Here is a 27,525-nt window from a genome sequence, read left to right as displayed (position 1 = left end):
TCCGAATAACTTTAATGAGGTTTTTGGAATTTTTTTTCAAATTTAGTTTCATCAATAACTTTGCCACTTCCTGACTTCATTTCGACAGTTGAAAAAACATCTTTTTCTATCCAAAATGTTAATAAAAGAAATCGTTTGATTAGATTGTAAGCATATAATAAGTAACATTTCAATGGCAGATAACCACAGATGACAAACTAAGAATTAAAAGATTCGTAAAAGCATTTAAAAATTGGCTACAGAAAATATAATTGTTAGTGCTAATGCAATTGTTCTATTATGGATGAAAAAGATTACAGTTAGAAAATCCTCACAACTTCGAATTATATTGTGGTCAGTTCTAAATCTGAGATTATCAAAAACATTATTACTGTCCTTGAGAAGTCTTGGCTCATTGTTAACACTACAACCGAAACATTACATTTGAACACTCCAGCTTTACCAACAATATATGTTGTCAGAAAGGCACAAGAAAGTTAGACTATTGAGGACAATAGTTTCAGGTGAACATCATCCCTCTTTATGTCTAGCAAAGTGCTTAAATAAGTACCGTGTTCAATCATGTAGTCCCCACTTTAAGCGAGTTTGTCCCGTCTCTTAACTATGAATACCCCGTTTCATTTCAATTTCAATCATTTCACGAATTTTATCTGTTTTACATAACTTATTATGACGTAAAATTATAACCGGCACGAAAAATAAGTTTATACGTTGCAAGAGCTTAAACTTCCAATTATTCGCCGTAAACTCAATCGTATACGTCTGTAAACAAAAAATAGTTAAACCACTTTATACAAACGTTTAAAGGAAGTCCAGAAAACATAAGATATAACCATACACTTTGAATGACTAGTTTGCCTATACCATGGTTATGTGCCCAAACCCTCAACGAAGTTTATTTATTTATATATTTATTTTCTCCTGATTTTATCCTGAGATTGAAAACTTTTCTCTGAATACCACTATTCCGACTTCTTTTCTTTCAGATTCTATTAGGAGAGAATATTATACGAATTGAGAATGTAAAATGCCATAGTTGAAGATGAAATATTAAGTATGATTAGTTTGCTATAACTCGACAAGTTTCAAACCAAGATGCGCAGATCGCTACGGAGCACTTCGTATTCCGCCTTCCTCCCCACTACTCTTCCATCCACTTGTCTCACATAATTTGTGAGGAAATAAGTAAGAAAATAACAAGTATTCTAAATACTACCATGTATAATACCTATTTCCGATGGGGTATTTACCTCATATTAAAACTCTTAGATTGCACTTTAAAATAAATTCCCTCTTATATAAACCAGATGCTGGAAATGGACCTCAACTCCAATTAGTTACTCGATCAATGAACCTAACAAATACGACATACTACGTTGTATATACCATATACAGTATATATATATATATATATATATATATATATATATATATATATATATATATATATATATATATATATATATACATGGATAGATATAGATAAATAGATAGATAGATAGATAGATAGATAGAAAGAAAGAAAGAAAGAAAGAAAGAAAGAAAGATAGATAGATAGATAGATAGATAGATAGATAGATAGATAGAAAGAAAGAAAGAAAGATAGAAAGAAAGAAAGTAAGAAAGAAAGAAAGAAAGTAAGAAAGAAAGAAAGAAAGAAAGTAAGTAAGTAAGTAAGTAAGTAAGAAAGTAAGAAAGAAAGAAAGAAAGAAAGAAAGAAAGAAAGAAAGAAAGTAAGTAAGTAAGTAAGTAAGTAAGAAAGTAAGTAAGTAAGTAAGTAAGTAAGTAAGTAAGAAAGTAAGAAAGTATGTATGTATGTATGTAAGTAAGAAAGTAAGAAAGTATGTATGTATGTATGTATGTATGTATGTATGTATGTATGTATGTATGTAAGTATGTATGTAAGTAAGAAAGTAAGAAAGTATGTATGTATGTATGTAAGTAAGAAAGTGTATGTATGTATGTATGTATGTATGTATGTATGTATGTATGTATGTATGTATGTATGTATGTATGTATGTATGTATGTATGTATGTATGTATGTATGTATGTATGTATGTATGTATGTATGTATGTATGTATGTATGTATGTATGTATGTATGTATGTATGTATGTATGTATGTATGTATGTATGTATGTATGTATGTATGTATGTATGTATGTATGTATGTATGTATGTATGTATGTATGTATGTATGTATGTATGTATGTATGTATGTATGTATGTATGTATGTATGTATGTATGTATGTATGTATGTATGTATGTATGTATGTATGTATGTATGTATGTATGTATGTATGTATGTATGTATGTATGTTGTATGTATGTATGTATGTATGTATGTATGTATGTATGTATGTATGTATGTATGTATGTATGTATGTATGTATGTATGTATGTATGTATGTATGTATGTATGTATGTATGTATGTATGTATGTATGTATGTATGTATGTATGTATGTATGTATGTATGTATGTATGTATGTATGTATGTATGTATGTATGTATGTATGTATGTATGTATGTATGTATGTATGTATGTATGTATGTATGTATGTATGTATGTATGTATGTATGTATGTATGTATGTATGTATGTATGTATGTATGTATGTATGTATGTATGTATGTATGTATGTATGTATGTATGTATGTATGTATGTATGTATGTATGTATGTATGTATGTATGTATGTATGTATGTATGTATGTATGTATGTATGTATGTATGTATGTATGTATGTATGTATGTATGTATGTATGTATGTATGTATGTATGTATGTATGTATGTATGTATGTATGTATGTATGTATGTATGTATGTATGTATGTATGTATGTATGTATGTATGTATGTATGTATGTATGTATGTATGTATGTATGTATGTATGTATGTATGTATGTATGTATGTATGTATGTATGTATGTATGTATGTATGTATGTATGTATGTATGTATGTATGTATGTATGTATGTATGTATGTATGTATGTATGTATGTATGTATGTATGTATGTATGTATGTATGTATGTATGTATGTATGTATGTATGTATGTATGTATGTATGTATGTATGTATGTATGTATGTATGTATGTATGTATGTATGTATGTATGTATGTATGTATGTATGTATGTATGTATGTATGTATGTATGTATGTATGTATGTATGTATGTATGTATGTATGTATGTATGTATGTATGTATGTATGTATGTATGTATGTATGTATGTATGTATGTATGTATGTATGTATGTATGTATGTATGTATGTATGTATGTATGTATGTATGTATGTATGTATGTATGTATGTATGTATGTATGTATGTATGTATGTATGTATGTATGTATGTATGTATGTATGTATGTATGTATGTATGTATGTATGTATGTATGTATGTATGTATGTATGTATGTATGTATGTATGTATGTATGTATGTATGTATGTATGTATGTATGTATGTATGTATGTATGTATGTATGTATGTATGTATGTATGTATGTATGTATGTATGTATGTATGTATGTATGTATGTATGTATGTATGTATGTATGTATGTATGTATGTATGTATGTATGTATGTATGTATGTATGTATGTATGTATGTATGTATGTATGTATGTATGTATGTATGTATGTATGTATGTATGTATGTATGTATGTATGTATGTATGTATGTATGTATGTATGTATGTATGTATGTATGTATGTATGTATGTATGTATGTATGTATGTATGTATGTATGTATGTATGTATGTATGTATGTATGTATGTATGTATGTATGTATGTATGTATGTATGTATGTATGTATGTATGTATGTATGTATGTATGTATGTATGTATGTATGTATGTATGTATGTATGTATGTATGTATGTATGTATGTATGTATGTATGTATGTATGTATGTATGTATGTATGTATGTATGTATGTATGTATGTATGTATGTATGTATGTATGTATGTATGTATGTATGTATGTATGTATGTATGTATGTATGTATGTATGTATGTATGTATGTATGTATGTATGTATGTATGTATGTATGTATGTATGTATGTATGTATGTATGTATGTATGTATGTATGTATGTATGTATGTATGTATGTATGTATGTATGTATGTATGTATGTATGTATGTATGTATGTATGTATGTATGTATGTATGTATGTATGTATGTATGTATGTATGTATGTATGTATGTATGTATGTATGTATGTATGAAGATTTGGCAATATTGTAACTATCGAATGTTGTATACATTTCATTTCTATAAGTAAAGTCTCGCGTTTAGGCTGTACACTCTTTATGCGCCTAATATTAAATGAAAGTGCAACGTGGCCATTTACCTGGCCCCACAACATAAGTGAATGAAGTTGCTGTCTTTTAAGCTAACGTGTCGATGGCCATCATTCATTTCAAAATAACTTCGTTCACTTATGTTGTGGATCCAGGTAAATGGCAACGTTGCATTTTCATTTAACATTGGGCGCATAAAGAGTGTACAGCCCAAACGGCTCGTCCGATTTAAAAAAATCCGAAATTCCGTCACTTTAGATTGAAAACTCATATTTGGAGACGGTTTTCCCTCTCACATTTTGTTGTAACTCTGGTAATAACAAAGTTACCCTATGTCAGGGGACATAACAAAGTTACCCTATGTCAGGGGACTTTTGAGACACCCTGTATATATCGATCGATAGGATATGTTCGATCGGTACATGCGAATACAAATAAAATATAAACACATACTAAATGGTCCCATACATAATAATAATAATAATAATAATAATAATAATAATAATAATAATTATTATTATTATTATTATTATTATTATTATTATTATTATGTTCGGATGGGTCCGTATAGCATTTGTTTATATTTTCTTTTATTTGTATTAGTGTCTGTTCTTATATATATATATATAGATAGATAGATAGTTGATTTTCTATGTTTATGCATGTAATTTTTTATGATTACGGATACTACATATTTGTTTTTTTATCTTTTTATCACTGATGTGTTTATATTTTCTTTTATTTGTATTAGTGTATTATTTGTTTTATTTGTATTTAGCATGTGTCTTTTATTATTATTATTATTATTATTATTATTATATTACCATAATTTCTTGTTCTTTTGCCACAATTTTATCTTATCTTGATAGTATTTGTGTTTCTCTTAATTCTGTTAAGAGCTTATGATCATTATGAATTAGTTTAAGTTGATCATATGTGTAAATAAATTTGGTGTATATTTAATTTGGAAAAAGTATAAAGCATAATTTGGTTTGCTCTAGTGGTGATTCTTACAAGGAAGGGTCACGCAGTGGCTCCGCTGAGATCCGAACGAGATAGTCCAGGAAATCTAGAGCAATTATACCCTTAACCTGGGCAAAATTGCAATAGAAGCTTTTAAAACAGTTTTTGATTCAGGAATCATTACTGAATGACATATTAAAAATCCAACCAAATCGGACTACGGGAACACTCCCAAAAACGGTTTTCAAAATGGCCGACCATGATTTAAAAACTTTGCGTCTATGTTGCAATTTTTTTCTGTATCTCGGTTTCCTGTAATCCGATTTTGACAATTGTTTTTTTAAATCAAAGTTCATTTTACGTACTATATTTTTTATTAGGAGCATTGATATCCTATCTCGTACAGTTTCTTGTGAAAAACAACATTTAATTTTAAAAATTAAATTTCTTACATATACACCTTAAATAATTGTCTGTACCTCGGGTATCTGCAATCGGATTTACGTGAAACATTTTTTAAATAAAAGCTACATATTAATGCTAAAGTTTTTAATAACAACACTTTTCTCCTATCTTACACCGTTTCGTGTAAAAAACTATTAATTTACAATCAACGTATTTTTTTATTTATTTATTTAATAATTTGATAAAGCTCAATAAATTAAAATATTGCCACTTCACTGTTTTATATGTGTGAGAATGCTAACAATGTAATTCATTTAAAAAAATCGTATAACTCGTTTGTGCTTTTCCTTTTGTATGCATAAAGTAAAACTTTTAAACTTATTCCAGCTTTCGTTTATACCCAATAGTATTTTAAATAAAACTACATATATCAACACTATTCTACAGCAACTGTGTTTCAGGTAACACTGATTAACAGAGTTCACATATCAACTTTTAAATTAAATAAAATTACTTCAAATTATGTATGTTTGTGTTAAAAAATTGAAGTTCGTAAAATACAAACTCTTTAATGTGAATCATCCTCATCACTGTAATATTTATTATCAGCACGAGTTTGAATATTATCACAACCAGTGACTTGGCAGTCTCCACAAGCAGCTGAACATGGCAATCCTTTACGCCTGCATTCACATCGAAGACTTGTCAGCTTTCCTCATCAGACTCTGAGATTCAAATAACGCAGGAGGATAAGAACAAAGTTCATAACACATCACATCTTCAAGATTACTATCCCCACCAGTAGCAACAGTCATCATTCTCTGAGATATCTATTTGTATATCATCATTAATTCGACTCACAACAGCAGCATGAGATCCTAGAGTTTTCGCTTTGTCGGATCTTTTCACAGAATATTTGAATACATCATTGCCCATCATTTTTTGAACGATGCCTGTACCAATGGAATGCAGTTTATCAGCATTTACTCCAGGATCAGCTATTACACCTGTGACAATGTTAGAAGGATCTGGGCCAGAATTGAGTGGGGATATTGATAATGTTTAATATCATTACTGTCCCTAGTTTGTGTACTTTCCCTCATTTCTTTGTGTTCACTGCTTTCCAACAAACTTTTAGTGTATTCTTGCATTGCTAAGTTATGAGTAGAAGACAGGCATAGAAAGTAGCCATGTTGCTCTTTGAGTTGAGTTGAGTTGATTTTAGTTTAGCGTCCCTTTCAGCAGCGAGGCTATATGAGACGTGGACCTACTGATTAACGTGGAATCCGAACCACATGAGCTCCCGCCGGGAATCGAACCCGGGTCTCCCACGCCAAAGGCGCGTACGCTAACCGCTTAGCCACGGAGGAGCTCATGTTGCTCTTTGAATCTCTGTAAATCCACTTCCTGGTGCCAGACATCCTCTACTTTTCAGAGAACGCATTAATACTTGCTCTATCACCAGATCTGAACCTAATCCGGCCCATACTCTATCACTTCTTCTTATCACAAACTTGCCTTCCTGGAACATTTTGTGAACAACTGGATTTTCAGATTCCAAACTGAACATTTTCTGCAAATATAAATATAATGACTTGAGGTAATTGTGATGTCCAGCTGCTGCAACTATTGGGAGAATATCCATCACAGATTGCAAATGTAAATCCCATGAGCCAGTCCTATCTGCTGTTACTAAGTTACGTGCAACGTTGATCATTTGCATATACTTTAGCCAAAGTTTACTTGTTCTTGAGAAAGATTGAAGGTGAGTTTTCTTCTCCTTCAAAGCAGTACTGATTTGAGATAATGCCCCAGACAGCTCCACGTCCTCAACATGTTGTTTGCCATTTATGATGTTATCAAGTAAGTTACAAGCTTCTTTAACTAGATGATGAGCAGATCCATCTTCTTTGCGAGGGAAAACATCTGAAACCAATAAGGTACTAAGAGCTACATCTACTATCAAATGCCCTCGCATTGCTCGAGAAACAGCTTTTCCAGACATCATATGCAGCACAGCATTTGATCCATAGATTTCTTGAAGTACTTCAGATAGTCCTGGACCATTCATCAAAGTGCCTATTGAACCCAAAAGGTTGAGCAGAGTATGAAATGTTCCTATCATTAAAACGATATCTTGAAGATCTTGTTGCTCATGGATAATTTGGGAAGCTTTCCAAAATAAAGGCTGATCAAAAGTAATGATACAAGGGATACGTTGATCATGTGCCAACTTGTTCAGATATTGCAATATTGAGAGTGTACATGTCATGTCACTAGCTGCCATATCAATAAGAAGAAGAAATGTGATTGATGCCGCACCAGGATGTGAAACATTTGTTCCAGAATGAATTGTTTGCATAGCTGCTGACCAACTTGGACCTGATCTTTCGGATGCACATATTTGCCACAGAAGATTTAACCTACTTATAGAGGAATGGGCAATATTGGAAGTTTGCTGAATGAAATCTCCCTGAGCATGCTTCTTGAATGTCTGTATTCCACAATATCAACTGCTGCAACATTCTTAATGTCACTTTCAGCAATCTTACAGCGCTGAATAATTGGATGGATCTTGTTCTTTGGGGTTGTAGCTGCAATCATACCCATCCCATGAAAAGTGATCTTTCCATCCCAAGTACAAACATTGTGCTCAACATTATCAGCTGCTAGAAGAATTGCAGTGTTGTTGGCAGTATTTAACGAGATATGGCTACCTGATACTGCAGCATTTCTTTCAAATCTAATTACTTCGGAATATGATGAACAATAACCAAGACTGTGAAGCAAATCAACAAGGTACTTTGATCTAAAGTTGTGGTGCAGCTGAATAGCTAAACCAATCTGCAATGGACATGGTAATACTCTAGGACGTATACCTTGCATAATGCTCTGACCAATTAAACCAATTTTTATAGAGGGATCCTTTCCCACAACAGTAATTTCAAACTCTTAGGTAGTATTACAAAGTACTTTCTTCAGTAAGGTCACTTGGAGATGGGTATACATCCACATTAGAAACGTTGAGGGATTTCACCTCACTTCTGATTATTTTGGCTGCTGCTTCTATTAAGTATATCTTCTGTAATTTAATATCACATTCTTTTGACTTTTGGTGATAACTTTGAAGAATTTCAGTGGCTGTATCAAGTAAAGTGACTACATCTGCCTTTCCACCATAAATAATAATTTTCTCTCCATAATACTCCAAAAGTTTCCTCTTCATATGTCTCCGATCATAGGCACAACTTCGACTCTCTTCAAGATATTCTTCCATTTTTGAAATCAGGTCTCCCATCAGCAGTTGTTCTTCATCATTATTTTCTAAGTACGAACAGGTCTGAAGGAATACAAGGTACTGTTCTTCATTACTTGGCCGGCCTTTCTTTATGTACTTATTGGAGGAAGAGTATTCACGGGAATGTTCTTACAAGTTCGAAAATTGACACATAAGTGTTATGGTAGACGCAGTCCGCTGCATAAAGGTCACCAAGATAGCACTCTAAACGTCCTCGTACCTTAAATGACCATTCATCACAACGATTTTCACAGCATTTTTAACACTTTCAACAAATTCTGACGTACGTACTTTTACATGCTCTGATGACGGTTTATGCTTCGAAGAAAAGTCCACAAATGTATCGCAAAACAAGCAATGAGTGGCACTACGAATTGGGTCTTCATTTAAACGTGCACTTTCTCTTGGTTTTGTTTCATCACTAGTCTGCCGTTTCTTGACACCAATATCCTTTGAATCTGTAAATCGTTTCCGACATGAAACAGGACACTAATACCAGGAACAGCAACATCATCACTTCCGCGCCTGTGGATTGCTTCATTTATGCCATCTGCTCCTTTCTGTTTAATTTTAACTACCTCTTGCCTACTGTCCAATTTTTCCTTACATATCACACAATATTCAGACATCTCCATTTTTAAATATGTAATTTAATCTGAAAACAAAACAGAAAAAAACAAATCAAAAATAGTTGCTTTTTAAAATATTAAAACCGTAAAATCAAAAATTAATAATAAAAACAAATTAAGAAAACAGGCAACTAACATATACAAATTAAACATTATTTAGAAATACAGAGTGGCCCAAACGTAGGTATACACCCCTGCATTGATCAAATATAAAATTCTAGCTTATGGGTTTATTTCCTTCGGCTGTTCCGGGTTTAAGGTATAAGTAAAAATACATTAAGAACAAATAATAAAGAAGCTAGGTGATAACAATAAGAAATGATATGAAATACAGGAGATCAGTACGGAACTGTATACCTATTTTTGGGTCACCCTGTATATTAGAACATTTTGAATAAATTTATACTATTTTTGGGAGGGTTATAATTTTTTCCCCTCATGATTTAGGAAACCTTATGTAGTTATATAATGTCCCCGATGGATGAGTGGTTACGCTCGTCGCCTTGTGTTGAAGAGGTCCCGGGTTCGATTCCCGGTGGGGTCATGTGGTTCAGATCCCACGTTAAACTATAGGAATCATCTTTAGACGTCACCATCAACAAAACCGTGAAAATCAGATGAGACGAACCCGAGATACAGAAGAAAATTGCATGATAGACGCAAGATTTTTTAACCATGGTCCGCCATTTTGAAAACCGTTTTTGGGTGTGTTCCCGTGATCCGATTTTGTCGGATTTTGAATATGTTATTCAGTAATGACTCCTGAATAAAAAACTGTTTAAAAAGCTTCTATTGCAATTTTGTCCAGGTCCAACTGTAAATTGCCTGGACTAACAAGGGAACCTTCCGAAAATGATAGTTGCAGTGAAAGATGTGGCCTATGCCAATTGAAAGAGCTGTAACAGAGATGAGCATTCCCAAAAAATTAGCTGCCCATAGCAATAGGTTCAAGAAATATAAGGGGGGAAAGTTCGGGAAACAGCAAGGTTGGACAAGGGGGAAAAGTGCAAATTCCGCAAAAAAGGGGGGCACGGCAAAATACAATGCTGACAAGTGATGTATAGAAAGAGATTTGCCACAATAGGGAACAAATGATGGCCACCAGTGGTGTTAACAGTGTTGCCAACTGCAATGAAAAGTACATGTTTTGCAAAGAGCACTATATGAAGTGAGTGCAATATTCAGTGTCAACTTGTCATGTAGAACATAAGATATGGCGTGTATAATCAGTGGTACAATCTAACAAAAGAGAATAGAAAAAACAGAAGTACGAAAAATACGGAAAAGACGAAGTTGGCCATAATGCACCACATTTGATCACGAGCTGTGCATATTAGAATGAACAAAACAAGAAGCACCGACTATGCAGAAAACCGAAAAGAAAAACGAGTTCCAATGTTGTCAACATTGGCCATGAACATCCAGATAATTCTAATATAGTTAGGCCACTCGCTTCACAAAAAGAAAATTCCGGAAACAGGCATCACTCGGGATGTACCAATGCTAGAGTGATTGAGGCAATGTCAAGTCGGGGAACATGAAATGGTTGGGTTGAGCCAACAACCGATAATTGAAGTAGTGAATATTACGTCATGATTGGGTCGTATGTGGGAATATGCAGGGTGTCCCACCATACTTTGTGACCTGAAAGATTTGCGAAACGAACAAAAATGTGACGGATCCAGTTGTGCAGGAATGTACTAATGCCAGGGGGTGATAAAAGTCTGAGAGAAGCAAGTGCCCCCAGGATCCCCATCATAGGGCCCCAGGAGCCAACTTCAAACTTTCAAATGGCAACAGGGACCGAGCGGTACCTCTCTCGATAGATCATGGAATGTGCAACAACACCTATAGGAAACTTTTGCTATATGAAGCATGTTTTTCAAAATGGACGCCACAAATATATATTGTGTCTTAACATGGCATCGAGCATTGTAATCGCAAATTGCTGCGAAGAGAAAAAAGATGTTGCAAATCCAATTGCACAGGAATGTACTCATGTCGAGGGACAAGAAAACTTTGTAAGAAGCAAATCCCCCAAATCCCCCCATCATAAGGCTCGAGAGGTCAACCGCAACATTTCAAATGGGTACAGGGGGCGGATGATATTTCTCTGGATAGATACAACACCGCTTATAAGAAACATTTGCTATATGAAGCACGGGTTTCAAAATGGCCGCCAAAAATGCACGTTGTTCTTGTCACCGAACAGATATTTTTGGCGGCCATTTTGAAATCCCATATAGTAAATATTTCTGATATGCGTTGTTGCATATTCCAAGATTTATCGAAAGAAATATAACTCGACCGATGGTGCTATTTAAAATTTTGAAGTTGGCCCCGGGGACCCTATGATGGAGGACTTGGGGGCACTTGCGTCTCACAGAAGCTTGTCGCCCGCTGACATGGGTACATTCCTGTACAACTGGATGTGTCACATTTTTTTCGCTTTGAAACTATTTCAGTCGCAGAGTTAGGTGGGACACTCTGGATATATCATATAGGCGATGATAGTACTGTAGACAGCAACACACAGCAGATCAAGCCTTTGATTATGTTTGCTTTCTACAGGTGTGGATATGTGATAGAAAGCCCAAAAAAGGTTCCAACACCTCTAGAGTACTGTTTCGAGACATTCACAGGCGATCATTGTACCATGTGTGACGGATTGGCAGTATTCCGCTGTGCTCACTGCAAATGTATCTTCTGTTTGGATCATTGTCTCATCGAACAATTGCACGTACAATGTGGACGAGCATGTACAAATGATGCGAAGGCTAATGCCTGTTGCCGGAATTTTTTTTTTGTGAAGCGAGTGGCCTAACTATATTAGAATTATCTGGATTTTCATGGCCAGTGTTACCAACTTTGGAACTCGTTCTTCTTTTCGACTCTAGGTACGTCGGTTTCCTGCATAGTTGGTGCTTTCTTGTTTTGTTCATTCTAATATGCACAGCTCGTGATCAAATGTGGCGCATTATGGCCAACTTTGTCTTTTCCGTGTTTTTCGTACTTCTGTTTTTTCTATTCTCTTTTGTTAGATTGTACCACTGATTATACACGCCATATCTTATGTTCTACATGACAAGTTGACACTGAATATTGCACTCACTTCATATAGTGCTCTTTGCAAAACATGTACTTTTCATTGCAGTTGGCAACACTGTTAACCCCACTGGTGGCTTTCATTTGTTCCCTATTGTGGCAAGTCTCTTTCTATACATCACTTGTCAACATTGTATTTTGCCGTCCCCCCCCCCCTTTTTTTTTTTTTTTTTTTTTTTTTTTTTTTTTTTTTGCGGAATTTGCACTTTTCCCCCTTGTCCAACCTTGCTGTTTCCCGAACTTCCACCCCTTATATTTCTTGAACCTACTGCTATGGGCAGCTAATTTTTTGGGAATGCTCATCTCTGTTACAGCTCTTTTAATTGGCATAGGTCACATCTTTCACTGCAACTATCATTTTCGGAAGGTTCCCTTGTAAGATAATTGTTTGCATTTGAAATGCTATAACTAGATGAATCCCAAAGTTATACGTGCCACCGGGCGGAATATCGTGAGTTACAACATATTTTGTAATGTAAGAACTACAAAAAAATTACCTGGCAGAATAGTTTGAACCGAGTCATTTGTTCGGAAACGGTTGGTTAAGTGGAAAACTCGACCAACACGTATCCCATCATTTTCAACGACAAACTTTTTGGCGTAAAAAAAACTTTGTCCCAGGGTCCCCCGCAGGGTCTCAGACGGGATTCAACTCAAAATTTTCAAATGGCAAGGGGGGTTAAGTGGCACATCATTTGAAAGCTGTTGTGAAATGAAAGAAAATGCAGCAAGTCTCGACTCTCTAAAACAACCCTGTGCAAAATGACGGAGGGTCAAAATGTAAACAAAAACTTAATTGAAAAGTCAATGGTCACCCCTATAAATCGGAAATGGTGAGACAAATATGAAAATAGGAAGGGAGTCTGCCATTATTTTCAAAGTACTACAATTTAAGTGAAAACGTCTTGTCCCAGTGTGCCCACAGGGTCCCAGGTGGGGTCCAACTAAAAAGTTTCAAATGGCAAGAGAGGTTAAGAAGCTCATCGTTTGCAGATCTTGTTAAATGAAAGTTGATGGAGCAAGTCTTGACTTTCTATGACAACCCTGTCCAAAATTGTGGCGGGTCAAAATGTAAATAAAAGCTTAATTGAAAAATATGGCCACCTTGAATCCAATGTGCTTAAAACCTGTCATTCATAACAATACAAATCTAAATCTCTATTTTTCTCTATTATGTATTTAGAAATACTAGGAAGACTAAACAATAATTGTATTTTCATTCACTTCAACTATTATTTCATTCGGTAACAACACATATATGGTTTCTTCTTAATGCACGTTCGTTACGGTTCTCTCGGCATTATTTGCTTGAATATAACGAATATGCGATGAACACATAACTATGACTTCCTACTCATAGTGAAAAAAAAGTTTAATACCTTCGGGTATTTTTCTAATTTTGTCATACGTAGTTCATATAGAAAGAACTTGCTGCACCAGTAGGTTGGGGGCTCTATTGTAACGTATTCGTGATGGTTACATTTGTATGTCATTCGTTGGTTTGATCTCAATACTTCAAGCATTACCAAATATACAAAAAATCATTTGCAAGATTGGCAAGTAGTACCAAACATATGTAAGTCATTTCAGTACATCGAACTGCGTCAAACTTTGTTGGTTTGGTCACAGTATTCCAAGAAATAACATATTTATATACAAACTCATGTTTCACGCTGGCAGCCATATTGGATTATAGATTATACTCTTTGATATTTTGTGGACTATTAACCATAAACGTTCGCTTCTCCAACACCAGTGGTGTGAGCTGGATATGCGTTCGATACATAGTGCGGCATTTTGAACTCAAGATGTCGCGTTTTTGAACATTTTGCATATTTTAGTCACTTACTAATCAACATTAATGCCAAATTTGTTTTCCTAGCTTCAGCAGTTTGGTATGCTTATCCTTTCGATATAGGTTTTAAGCGGCCATCTTGGATTGTTTTCCAATTTGTTTACATTTTGACCCACCGCAATTTTGGACAGGGTTGTCGTAGAAAGTCGAGGCGTGCTCCATCTTCTTTCACTTAACAAGAGCTTTTAAACGATATCCTACCTCTCTTGCCATTTGAAATTTTTTAGTTGGACTCCACCTGGGACCATGTGGGGACCCTGGGACAAGACGTTTTCACATAAATCGTTGTACTTTGAAAATAATACCGCACATCCTTTCGTGTTTTCACATTTGTCTCACCATTTCCGATTTATAGGGGTGACCATGGACTTTTCAATTAAGTTTTTGTTTACACTGTGACCCGTCGCCATTTTGCACAGAGTTGTTTTAGAGAGTCGAGACTTGCTGCATTTTCTTTCATTTTACAACAGCTTTCAAATGATGTGCCACTTAACCCCCCTTGCCATTTGAAAATTTTGAGTTGGACCCCGTCTGGGACCCTGCGGGGGACCCTGGGACAAAGTTTTTTACGCCAAAAAGTTTGTCGTTGAAAATGATGGGATACGTGTTGGTCGAGTTTTCCACTTACCCAACCGTTTCCGAACAAATGACTCGGTTCAAACTATCCTGCCAGGTAATTTTTTTGTAGTTCTTACATTACAAATTATGTTGTAGCTCACGATATTCCGCCCGGTGGCACGTATAACTTTGGGATTCATCTAGTTATAGCATTTCAAATGCAAACACAATTGTCTCGTTCGGATCTCAGCGGAGCCACTGCGTGACCCTTCCTTGTTAGTATTAAACCAATGAGTCTTTGTTATTTTTTCAGTTCTTTTCATTTTGTTTCCAAACTTTTGGCCTTGGGTGTATAATCTCATACTTTAAGTTATTATTATTATTTTATGTATAAATTGTTTATTTTATAAATATGATGTAACGCATTTTATTGTGCTCTGTATTATTCTTGGCGCACTTGTGACTGTCAAACTGTTGTTGCCAACATACTGCTTTAATTATATTATTATTATTATTATTGTGTGTCTTTATAAGCTCTTGCTTCGGAGAGTTTAGTTCTGCTTTCCATTCCAGCTGAGAAAAAAGGATTTTCAGTTGCGACCCTGATTAACTTAGGTGTTTCTTAGAACTTGAATCTATTTTCGTCACCATCTACGTTTTTGCTCTTTATGCCACAATACTCAAGATTTCATTAGTTTTTTTTTTTTGTTTTTTTTTTGTTTTTTTTTTGTTTTTTTTTTTTTTTTAATTCTTCACTTAACGACCTACAGTCATTGTGAAAAAGTCTGCGCATGCTATTTATTTTTCAGAATTTTCCAAATAAAAGACACTGTGTCCAAAGAAAATCGTATTTATTGAACTCGTACTTTTTTAAGTTGTTCATATGAGGATAGGAAAATTCATGGTTTTGTTGACATCGAGGCAAATTTATTGAAGAATGCTTCTCGGCAATAAAAGATAACTAATAAACAGGCAACTGACGTCAAGCTTTGATTATGCATTGTTTCTACGACACTAGTGATGTGTGGATGAATCTTTGTCAGTAGTTGTCTCTTTACTTCATGAACAGTTGGGTAAGCACTTTTCAATCATGTCATAATATGAGCAAAATTGGATGCAGATCTGTGGCCGATCTTACTGTTTTCATTCGTATGAACCAGTTAAATAGTGTAAAGAACATGTAAATGCTATAAAATGCGGAAGAGAAACTGTTAACTGAGAATTGAATCACTTGTTCAAGTGGTTATTTTGAGAGTAGGGAGTCATTTTCTGCGATAAATTGCTCAGGGATCGTTCTTGAACTTCTAAAGGATAATCATAAAGTGGTGTAAATATTACACGAAAACGCGCTGATAGGCAAAATAGTAATAATAATAATAATAATAATAATAATAATAATAATAATAATAATAATAATAATAATAATAATAATAATAATAATAAAAAATAAATAACAGCTTCTCTCAATGATAAGCGCACTGGAAAAGCGGAATAGGCATTAACCACTCCGGAAGAACCAACAGAACTGTAGGACAGCAATTTCCAATCGGTATCAAATGGGACAGTAGCTCAGTGGCTTCAAATCTATGGTCTTGGGGGTAGGATCGCGGTAACGAAACCATTGCTCTAAGCAAGAAGCATTATAAAAAGATATTCCTGAGATATTCAAATAAAATAAAATAAAAGATTGAACGATGAATAATGGAAGAAGGCACTCTGGGCCGATGAATCTAAATTCCAACTTTTTGCCTTCAATACTAGAAGTTCATGCGTCGTCGTTCCAAACAGTGCTTTCATCTCGACTGTGTAATATCTACTGCAGGGTATGGAAAGGTAGCGTCACTGTTTGGGGATGCTTTACAGACTATCAAGTTGATAATTTAGTTCAAATTAATGAAATCATGGACAAAAACCTGTTTCACGTTTAAGTGAGGCATGGAATTTCATCAGGAACGTGGATTTTGGACAGTAACTTTGTACTTCAATATGATTACCATCCAAAACATCCTTTCAAGCTATGCAGTAATTATCTCCAATGCAAAATCCTCGTGTAACTTCCAACTTTTCCGGGAAATGAAAGGATTAGGAGGGCAACAGTTTGGTACAGTTGAGGAATATGTAGATACAGCGACGATCTGGCCCAATACACAGGCGGTAGCGTATTATGTAGATAGTATAGGAAAGCTAGTACACCGGTATAACAAATGCTTTAATCTTCAGAGTGATTAAATGAAAGTTAACTGTATAACATTGTTATAAATGAAACCACTTTGCTGTTCACGTTTATTTTGCTTTTACGTTCCACCAGAGGTTAAAAAATAGATTTCGTACTTAAACTTCTAATTTAATCTGTTGTGATGATATTTCTTCTATCTTGTAATATTTATAGTATCAATTATCAGGGTGTTACAGTCACTTTTTCTTTGTTACAGGCCCACTGCCGTGCATTTATTGTTGAAAAATTTGTCGAGACGTTAGATAAGGCTGAACTATCGTATGAGCTACGAGTAGTTTTGACGCAGTTATGTGAGTTGTATGGTGTATATTGGCTTCTTCAGAGGCTTGGTAACTTTCTTATGGTGCGTATATTACATAATACGTTTTAAATGTAACATTTCAAACATATTAGGTTATTCTTTCGCAAAACTGAAATTCGTTAGGACTAATCCTAATACTGCTAAGTAATAACACATTCCAACGAACACTAGACTGGAGAAAATATTGTACATATTGCACTATGTGGTAAAGCGAGGTGATTTCATATCTTAAAACAAAATCAAAAGCAGAGTGTGTTCGTAAAATAATAGAATTTTAAACAGTCATAGTTTTGGAACAAAGCGTTGTAAAGAAAGAAACTAGACGTTAAATTAAACAGAAACTCTCCAAGTATCTTACCTGTGCAGTGGACTTCGATATGTGCTCTCTTAATTGTTCTGGAGATGTCAACTCTTCCCAGGGTCTATGGGGTAGTGGGTGCGCCTTTGGTGTACCTGGTTCCGGTTCGATTCTGGATGGAAACACACAAATTTAATTTCTCAGTCATTCACTTTCATCCGCCTTCTTTAGACTAAACTTAAAAAAATACCAGTTCATTCTTGCAGACGTAAAGACAATAAGCAGTCTCTTTCCATATAAGGCAGGGACATCTCATAGTAGACGAAGCAGCTTCAGTAATTCATTCTTTAAATGGTCCAGAGTTCAAACTTGAACGGAAAGCACTTGTATTTTTATGTAACCTCACAAATAGAGATCCCTTTATGTATTTTTGTGTAACTTCACAAATAGAGATCCCCTCTGTATTTTTATGTAACATCACAAATAGAAATCCCATTCTCACTTCCAATAGTGACCACATATACACTATTTCACTAACGGCATGAGAAGGTTCAGTACCCCATATCCGAACACTGTGCCGATGTACTTGTCCAGAAACGTGAAACTTTACTTCATCACTGAAAATAAACTTGTTTTAAAACATCCTCATCCTGCTTTAACTTACCGAGAATGACTATAGCAAATTCAAATCTTCTATCTTCGTCCTGTAGTTATTAATGAAATATGTTTACAAAATTTGAACAAAATCGCGTAAGTCGTTGTTGAGAAAATCGTAAAAAACTCTCAAGAGTAAAGTACCCCTTGTCCAGAAAAATCACTTATGTCTTATAGGGTTGTTGATGAAGTATTCATCTATGAAATATAAACATTCAACCCATTTTGAGAACATCGCTTATTTTGATTTTTACCTGTAAGTAAACTCCCCATAATTTCGGGGGTACAAGGAAAATTCGAACCCTCCTCCGTAGAGAGTGTTATAAAAATCTTAAAATTAAAATTTGTTCTCGATATGTTGAATTGTAAAGCCTCTAGACAAGTGAACATCCTTGCATCCGGAAGAATGGACGGACGAACAAACAGACATTAAAAAATTCCTTTTTCGATTTTGGGGCTGTGAAACGAGTAAATCCGTTCAGATTTCGCATACTTTTTTTTTTTTTTTTTTTTTTTTCTGTCAAAATCACCAGACTTTCTTCTCTCCTATTGTCGTTCGAATGTAGTTAACACCGAGTGAGCTGGCTTTCCCTCTTCTTGTTCATTCACATTTCATTCGTTCTTATGAGACAAACTAATGGCCTAATCTGAAGCATAAACGTTAAGCAATAAAATTTTATCTATCAATAACCGTAAGGAGACTTCGGGATTCGTTTGAGTACGCATTTGTAATGAATGGTTTCTTCCACCCGTGTAAATAATGTTTCTGGACGCAATTTTATTTTATTTTATTTTATTTTTTTCAGAAATAAACTTTTCGCTGCTCACTTTCAAGCATGGGAATTTAGTGTACTTTCGCGAAAGTATTCGTTTCTGGGAAATAGAATTTTGTAATCCACAAATGTATAAACGTAATAGTTAATATGAGCTCCTTTGTGGCCATATGGATAGCGTACGCGCTTTGGCGCGGGAGACTCAGTTTGATTTCCGACGGGAACTGGTTCATATTCCACGTCAAGCTGTGGGTGCACGTCTAAGATAGCCTCGAGATTAATGTATATGTTTTATTACCTTTATTAAGCATGCAGTCCTGTTTTTTGTCACATATAGATTTGTCACATTCGAACATGATTTTATACACGACAGAAAATTGTTGTATGGAAAAGTAGTCGAAGATTGTGGATATGGGGTCACAGCAACAGCGTTTTGTTAAATTTATTGCACATTTGTTTAGCATTACTGCTGGTTTAGAGTGGTTGTATAAGTTGCAGGGTAGTGTTGTCAACTGTAGAGATTTTGCAGCATATATCTCTCTCCACAACCAAAGTATTATAAAGGAAGGTTCACTTGTTCTTCACGAGATTCGAACCCAGTCATGAGCACACCTACGGGAAAATGAGTAGAACTTGCGTTAGATCTAACTCCTTCTAGACGTTGATTTTGATGATTTTTGGTACATGAGTTGACTCTGGCCTAACTTACGTGTTTCTCACATTACTTTGGCGTATCCGAAAGGTAGTATAGGAGATTCAAAATTATGCCAGAAGTACAGTACTTCACGAACACATTTAGTTAGAAAAAAGATTAAACTTGATATATAAATTCCTCATTTAAAATAAGAGGTACATGTCCCAGTGTTTTTAGTTTCCATTTTAAAGGTGGAGGGCATTTTCTATTTTATATATAAACACTAATAAAACGATGTTTGACGGCTAACTACACCTAAACCACTGAACTGATTTTGGTGATTTTTTGGTACATCAGTTGATCCTTGCCTAACTTAACTTTTATCACATTTTCGCTAGCGGGGAGTGGGTGTGAATAAAGGCCGATATTAGTATTCGGTTGATAGTTTTGGGGATCGCTGAGATAAATAGTGACACTCGAGATGCTGTATAAGACAAAATTCTCCCCGTTCGGCGTGAGGTGAGGAGTGATGTGAAAATAATCGGAAAAGGATCGATATTAGTAACAACCCATAGTGATATTAACTTTCGAGATTAGGATCACAGAGCTGAATAGTGCCCCTTTCGATGCCGTTTAAGTCCAAACCGACATGAAGAGTAAGAGGGTGATGTGTAAAAGTAATCGAAAAGGACCGATATGTTTAGTCCATAATTTTCGATGATGCTGAGATGAATAGTGAACATACAATGCCGTTTAAGCCGAGGTTGAGTCCCATCGGCATCTTTCATTAAATGGCGTATCTTAAGTGGGTAGGAGAGTTTACACATTTAAGCCAAACAAATTATCTTACGGATTTTTATCATTGCACTTACTTTGAAATGCGTATCCTAAGGAGACAAAATGTTCAAATATGTTTCATAAATGTATTCTTCCAATGCGAAGAATAGGCATTTCAGCTATTATATAATTTTATGTAGAAAATTTACGTATTTGTAATCCAAGATCCATTTGTAATCCATGATCAGATCTTCAGTATTAATATTTACGATCCCATGTATTTAGTTTCCACATGGAAACTCCCATGTATTCTCTGCGTTAATTTTAAACCTATGCTCCTGCAAGCGTTTAATAAGACCTCAGCATTTCTTTCTATTGTTACATCGTTCCCTATTACATTTGCATAATCATTGTATCCATGACCTAACGAATAACATTCAGCGCTAGGCCTTGGTTGCTGTCTGATTTTTCTTATAGCGTTTTCCAGACTGAAGTTGAGTAATAATGGCGACAACGCATCTCCTTGTTTCAGGCCATTCTGGACGTAAAAGCTCGTATACAACAAATTTCCCGTTCAGATTTTACTTTGCGACTCATTTAAACACATCCTAATTAATCTAACTTTTTTCGGTATGCAAAATTCCGTAAACATGTAGTATAGATATCTAAGTGAAGAAACCTAACTCAAAATAGAGTGAAATTTCCGTGAAAATGTAAAACAGAAAATTGGAAATTTCTATGTTGGAGGTTAAATGTGTTGTTTGTATTTGATGTGTTAACATTTCATGTTTTGGAAGGATTGTATGAACTATAGGTTAGTTATATTCAAATCATAACTAATTGTGGTATTATTTCATGAACTATATAATAAAACGATTGCTTTGTTTTTACTTACAGTTTAGCCGTCTTGCTGCAGATGATGTTGAAAACGTAAAACATTGGATGGAAGATCTCCTAAAAGCGTTAAGACCAAATGCTGTTGGTCTCGTAGATGGGTTTGATATATGTGATGAAATATTGTCTTCTGCATTAGGTGCATGGGATGGTCGTGTTTATGAAAGGTTATTTGAAGAGGCCTCAAGAAGCCCCTTAAATGCAAAAGATGTTGATGAGTCATTTCATAAATACTTAAAACCATTCATGAAGTCCAACTTATAATTGAATCAGTGGTAATCAATTTTATTGAGAAATTAAGTTTTCATCAATATTGAAATAATCTAGAAAGTAGCTAGCAGAGTTACGGGGGAAACGTGTCACATATATTACATTCCAACTACTCGGGGAGAAATATATTTTAAATGGAGTTTTGAACAATAAAACTGGTGGTTTTTCAGTTGACTTTCGCATCTACTTCAATTTACATATATGGTATATGACATAATCTGGTTACTGAAGGTAAAAATCATACGGTTACTGATGTTTTAAATATGATCTAGTAGTTTTTTTTATTTGTTTAGTTTAATTATAAATTTTGGGCTTCTTATTTTTTAGTCTTAAATATAGTTTCTGATATGTTGCTCGTTTTCGCATCAGCACTATTCAATATTAGCACTCTAGCACACACACGTAATAGTATATCACCTCTGGTGCATGGGGACCCGATTTGATCCCAGCTCGCGGCAAGTAAACTGTGGTGGACAAACACCGTGTGCGTGGGTTTTCTCGGGGTTCTCCCGTTTCCTCCCACTTTATTCATTCCATTCGTCTCATCATCAGTCTCCTTTAGCCTAGCCGGAATAAGCGTGGAACGTAAAACTGAAAAATTTCATTTTTAAGTAATAGTACACTGTAATTTTATATAATTACATTATTATATCACAGTTGCAATTTTGAAAACTGCTGATTTTTTAAGTGGTTATTTTGGCTGTGTTTATAGTAAATTATTTCAGTGTTTTCAATACTCTGTTGCAACTTACTTGTCTTTCGGAGAGAAGTAGGCAGCAAATCTAAGAGAAGGCTATTTTAGCAGCCATTTTATTTACCGCATTTTTGCTATGACGTACAATTAACAAAATATCCATTCACAAAGTAGTTTTTATGATTTCTTTGTTGCTGTCAGATCTAAAAATACGAGTGCACAATCCTTGAGGGAACTAAATACTTGAAAACAGGCTAAATTTGCATTGTTAACTGTAACAAATTTACTTTCATTCGTATAGCGCATTTGGTAGACGCAGTGACTTAGTTTAGTTTTTACTTTCCAAAGACTGCAACAGAAAGTAGATCAACAAATTATTTGATGTCAAAAGAAAAAGAGACAGAGATAAAATTAAACATTTTTATACTTGTAAGCTTATATGAAGTGATATATCACTGGTTATTTGATTATTTTTGTTGTTCTTGTTTCTTGGTCGTTGATGATTACTGTTTATCAGGAACAAACAAAGAATAATTTGTTCTTTTATTGTTCTGTGGTTAGGAATGATAGCCGTATTGGTTTATGCGTTCATTAGGTGACATGTTTAATCACTAATGTAATTGCTATTCTAGTGAGTCATATAAACTGAAAGAACAATCATAGACATAGTTTTATATCACAAGCCAAGTTAAGGTTTATATAATGTTTGATTAATAACCAGGGTGCGAAATTATCACGGTCGAAGTGAGAGGAACGAATGTAAAAAAACAATTGATATAAAACATGTCTACTTCGCCTTTTGCTTGTTTTATTTAAGAATTTATTAAGTAATTAACTATAGTTGTTTTCTTGTCTTCCGATACCACTAATTCACCCTTTAATTACATATGAAGTTTATTAGTGATGGATTTTTTATATTAAGTGAAGAAAGCCCCCGCCCAAGTTTTCGCATCCTGATGCTATAGTAAAATTAATCTTTAAATTGAAAATATCGTTAATTCTAATCATCAAATTGCGTCAAGAAATCATATTATATAGTATGTGTTCACAATATTTTCTTATATTTTTTATGTACAGTATATAACGACAGTTTATTTTTTTTACATAAAATATATTGAATCCTTCCATTATTTTCAAAGTTGCAAAATATACCTTTTCAAATTTTCGCCCCCTTTTGGCTTGTTTCACAATTCGAAACTTCATAGGTGTATTCACATAAGCTAATAAAATCGAGAAGTCTTAGATGAGTTGGACACGTTGCTTTCAGCATAAATACCCTTGAAGTATAGACTTATATAAGAATAGCTCACGGGAAACATAACAGGGAGAAGGATGATATAAATGGAGTAGATAAAAGCAAAGCTACACCGAATTGGCTTAAGAAAGGATTGGATCCAACGCCGAACTGCTGTTTCTACGACAATGAATTATCGCCTTTTTTAAGTCAAAGATTGTAAATTTCTTAGATGAAGACCTTTTAATTACAACCACGATTTCAAAAAAACAATAAATTAATATCCTTTCCTAGTAATATAGATAAGCAAATACGACATTGGTACTCCATAAGTGTAGGAGCATGCAAAATAACAAAATGAAATATCTACCGGATTTATTCATATGAAACTCAATTATAAGCTATAATAATCTTACGTTTTTGTTTTTCACATTTTCGTAATCATAAAATTTGTTTAAGGAAAAAAATCCTCCCACCTTAATGCTTAGTAGAGGTAGCAAAGTCCGTTCAAGCTGTGAAAATCTATCTACTTGTGTAAGCGTACACCACTGACACACCGCTCAGTTCTGGTTCTGTTCGAGGCCTCATGATAGGCCATGAATGGTGGTGGATACATCCTGCATTATCTTTTCCTTTTTTTTTATAGTTATTATTTTCCCTGCGTCGTTATTGCACGATATTATTCACCATTTATATGTATTCATCATCCCTCTCTTTCGAACTGCAAAGCATATTCGTAGCATGTTAAACTAAAAATTACATTTCATTCGATTTAGTCTTATCTCCCATGACTTCCATCGTGATGGTGCTTTCTTTTCCCAACTCCGTAAATAATAAAGAGAACCAAAAGACGTAGATTTTTTCCATATAGGCTAGAATTAATCTCTACTCCGAGAACAGATTTTATTTGTAATATTAATTTTCTTCATATTATAGTAAAAATAGATTGTTTCATAGTTTGATTGGGTCCTGTTGTGATTTGTGACTACGTGGCTTGTTATTGAAAAGTTAATACAAAACTGTGATAGAGAGACAGAGAAAGAGAGAGAGGGAAAACCTTCATTGCTGCATTGCACGGAAACATAAAGATGAAGTGATCGTTGAGTCAGATTTAAAAGCTACTTTCTGAAACATGATAAATATATGGCAAAATTTTATAATCAATATATCTTTCTTTGTATGCCTGTTGAAATGGTAGATAATTCTTGTAAAATTCCTAGTTGCGAACATTTCTGTACATAAACAAGAAAATAAACAAATAGAAGAAAGAGAACATATTAATAAATTTAAAAAATGAAAAAAATGAAGAAGATTAGACTATATTTTTAGAATCATCACACTCAAAGTGGATTCCTTAGACAAATTGTCCTTCTTCAGTAGTGTTCAATAGACGGACCAATTATTTTTTTAGTTTATGTATTTTGTTATTATTATTATTAATTCAAGAGAGTGAGGCTTAAAGTAACGAGCAGTGTACTGTAATTTCACAATAAGTGGATTTATTTCTAATAATGATGAGAAATTAAGTGATACTTTGTGCAATAAATTGAATACTAGATTAACTAGTCTATCTCTGTTTTTGTGAGTAATTTGTATTTGTGCTGTGGTTATTTTTAAGAAATAATTTATGCATTTTTAATTGCAATAATCCGAAGTGCAATATGTCTGAACCTATTAAAACTCGCATAAAGTGCCTTATTTTTATACTTACTATTTTACGAAAGGGAATTGTATATTGTTTTATCTTCAATAAAATATAATTTTATATGTATATTTGCTTTTATTTGTTTATTCGTATTATACAACCAGTTAAAACAATAACAAAATATCGTTCTGTAGCAAGTGAGAATGCATGCGACATAATTACCAGAATATTCTCAATGTGAAAACAATGTGAAAACAATGTGAACAGTTCATTAATTTTAATTCACCTTTCATAATTGTTCAATAATTCCAGCATGTGAAAATATAGCATATAACACATAGTGAAGCACCTCGCCAGGATCCTCACATTTTCACTAGGTTGAAACATGTAGTGGTATAGGAAGCGTTTGGACCAATTTTGCTCCCAATTGCTTCTGCCTCAGGATCTAGCGCTCTGACCGAGGATCAATTTCGTAGGGGTTCATAGGACCGCACTCTACATTTTGGCAATGGGTACCTTGGCCCATTCCATAAAGTTCGGGAGGAGTACGTAGGTCACCCCTTGAAATCTGAAAATTGCTAAATTTAAAAATTTGGTATGGTAGTATAGGACCGAGATATGTTTATCTTTAAGTTTGGATGCGCCATCTCATTCCCTTTAATGGGTAAAACACTTGTTGCTTACGCAAAATTGGCAAAAATTCAAATTTCGGAGTATTTTTACCTTCTTTTATTCTCTTTCATTAGGCTTCGTTACTTTACGTGGTTATATGGATGCCCATTCCCTTTCATGAGACATTGGTATTGATGTACTCCTTCCAAAATTTCGGAAGGGTACATTGGTTCAATCCTTAAATTTGGGAATTAAAAAATATATTGATAAGTGTTCTAGAACTAAATATATACCTAAATAAGAGCTCTGAGGGTTTTACGGTGTGGAGCAATAGATAAACTTGTGATAGTGAAAGATATCTGTGTGCAATGTGAACGTGAAGCTTGGGAGTAGAAAGTGGTGAAATCCGCTTTCAAATCGGTTCGGAAATAGTGCTAAAATTACCAAAAACTGCTTTGGTTTTAAGAACAGAAGCACATATACATCTTTCAACAATGAATACCAAATTATCGGTTTATTTTTTAAACATTGTCATCATAAGTTAATTAAAATGTATATAATTGAAACAAATTTATGTAATAAACTAAATTAATGGAATCAAGTGACGGATATGCTTCGCAAGCTGGAAAGATGCCAGCTTTTACAAACAGTGATTCAGTACCAAGTGCTAGCAATGATAGCTGTTTCTTTGATGCTTCTAAAAGTGCTAATGCATTGCCTTGTCCTCACTGCGGAAAGCATTATGTGAGTGGCAGAGGCTTAGCTATACATATTGATAAGAAACATCGGGTTGCGTGTGATGATGATGTTTGCTCTGATATCACGTTTAATGCCTGCCTTCCGTCTGGCAGGAAAACTGCAAATGCTACCGACACTAACAGCAGTAACAACACAAAAGTTTTGACGATTTCTAACCTGGGCAAGATATTACTGTCACTAAGGTGCTCTACACATATATTAAGACGTGTTCCAAGAGGTGCTCGATCAACGGTGGCTGATGCACTCGCAGAGGTGTTAAACCATATAACAATTTTAAATGATACAAAAGACTGGATCAACCTTTGCCTATTTTCATTTGTTGCTTTAAGTGCTCCCAAACAATCAGATAAAGTTAAGAATCTGACTGCTTGGGTGAAGCAGCGAGTTCGCCTCTGGTGCAATATTGGCCATGACACCTTGACCTGGCCCTCAACGAAGATGAACAAATCTCGATTAAACCACAAATTTTCTAATTTGAAGGTTGTAGAGAATAAACTTGCCGATGGTGACACCCGTGGAGCAGCACGTCTTTTAATTTCTGATGATAACGGTTGCGGCTCCGGATACCTCTGTATTGGAGACCCTGTTGGAGAAACATCCTGCCCACCCTGGCAATTTCATTGC

The 27,525-nt window shown here is 34.3% G+C and overlaps 1 protein-coding gene across 5 annotated transcripts in view; it reads left to right on the top strand.

Moving 5' to 3' along the window:
- Positions 1 to 25,656, top strand: part of ACOX1 (acyl-CoA oxidase 1) — a 185,864-nt gene extending 160,208 nt beyond the window's left edge. For all 5 annotated transcript variants that reach the window (XM_081755468.1, XM_081755467.1, XM_081755466.1 and 2 more), the window contains exons 12-13: positions 17,553 to 17,699; positions 21,691 to 25,656. In XM_081755468.1, coding sequence (XP_081611594.1) covers positions 17,553 to 17,699; positions 21,691 to 21,951 — 408 coding nt within the window. In that variant the 3' untranslated portion in view covers positions 21,952 to 25,656. The remainder of the gene's footprint in view (positions 1 to 17,552; positions 17,700 to 21,690) is intronic.
- Positions 25,657 to 27,525: the final 1,869 nt, after the last annotated feature.

This window comes from Thermobia domestica, chromosome 4, assembly GCF_964235325.1.
Source record: "Thermobia domestica chromosome 4, izTheDome1.hap1.1, whole genome shotgun sequence".
Classification (NCBI taxonomy): domain Eukaryota; kingdom Metazoa; phylum Arthropoda; class Insecta; order Zygentoma; family Lepismatidae; genus Thermobia; species Thermobia domestica.
The sequence above is the reverse complement of the archived record's forward strand: the minus strand, read 5'-3'. Positions and strand labels throughout refer to the sequence as shown.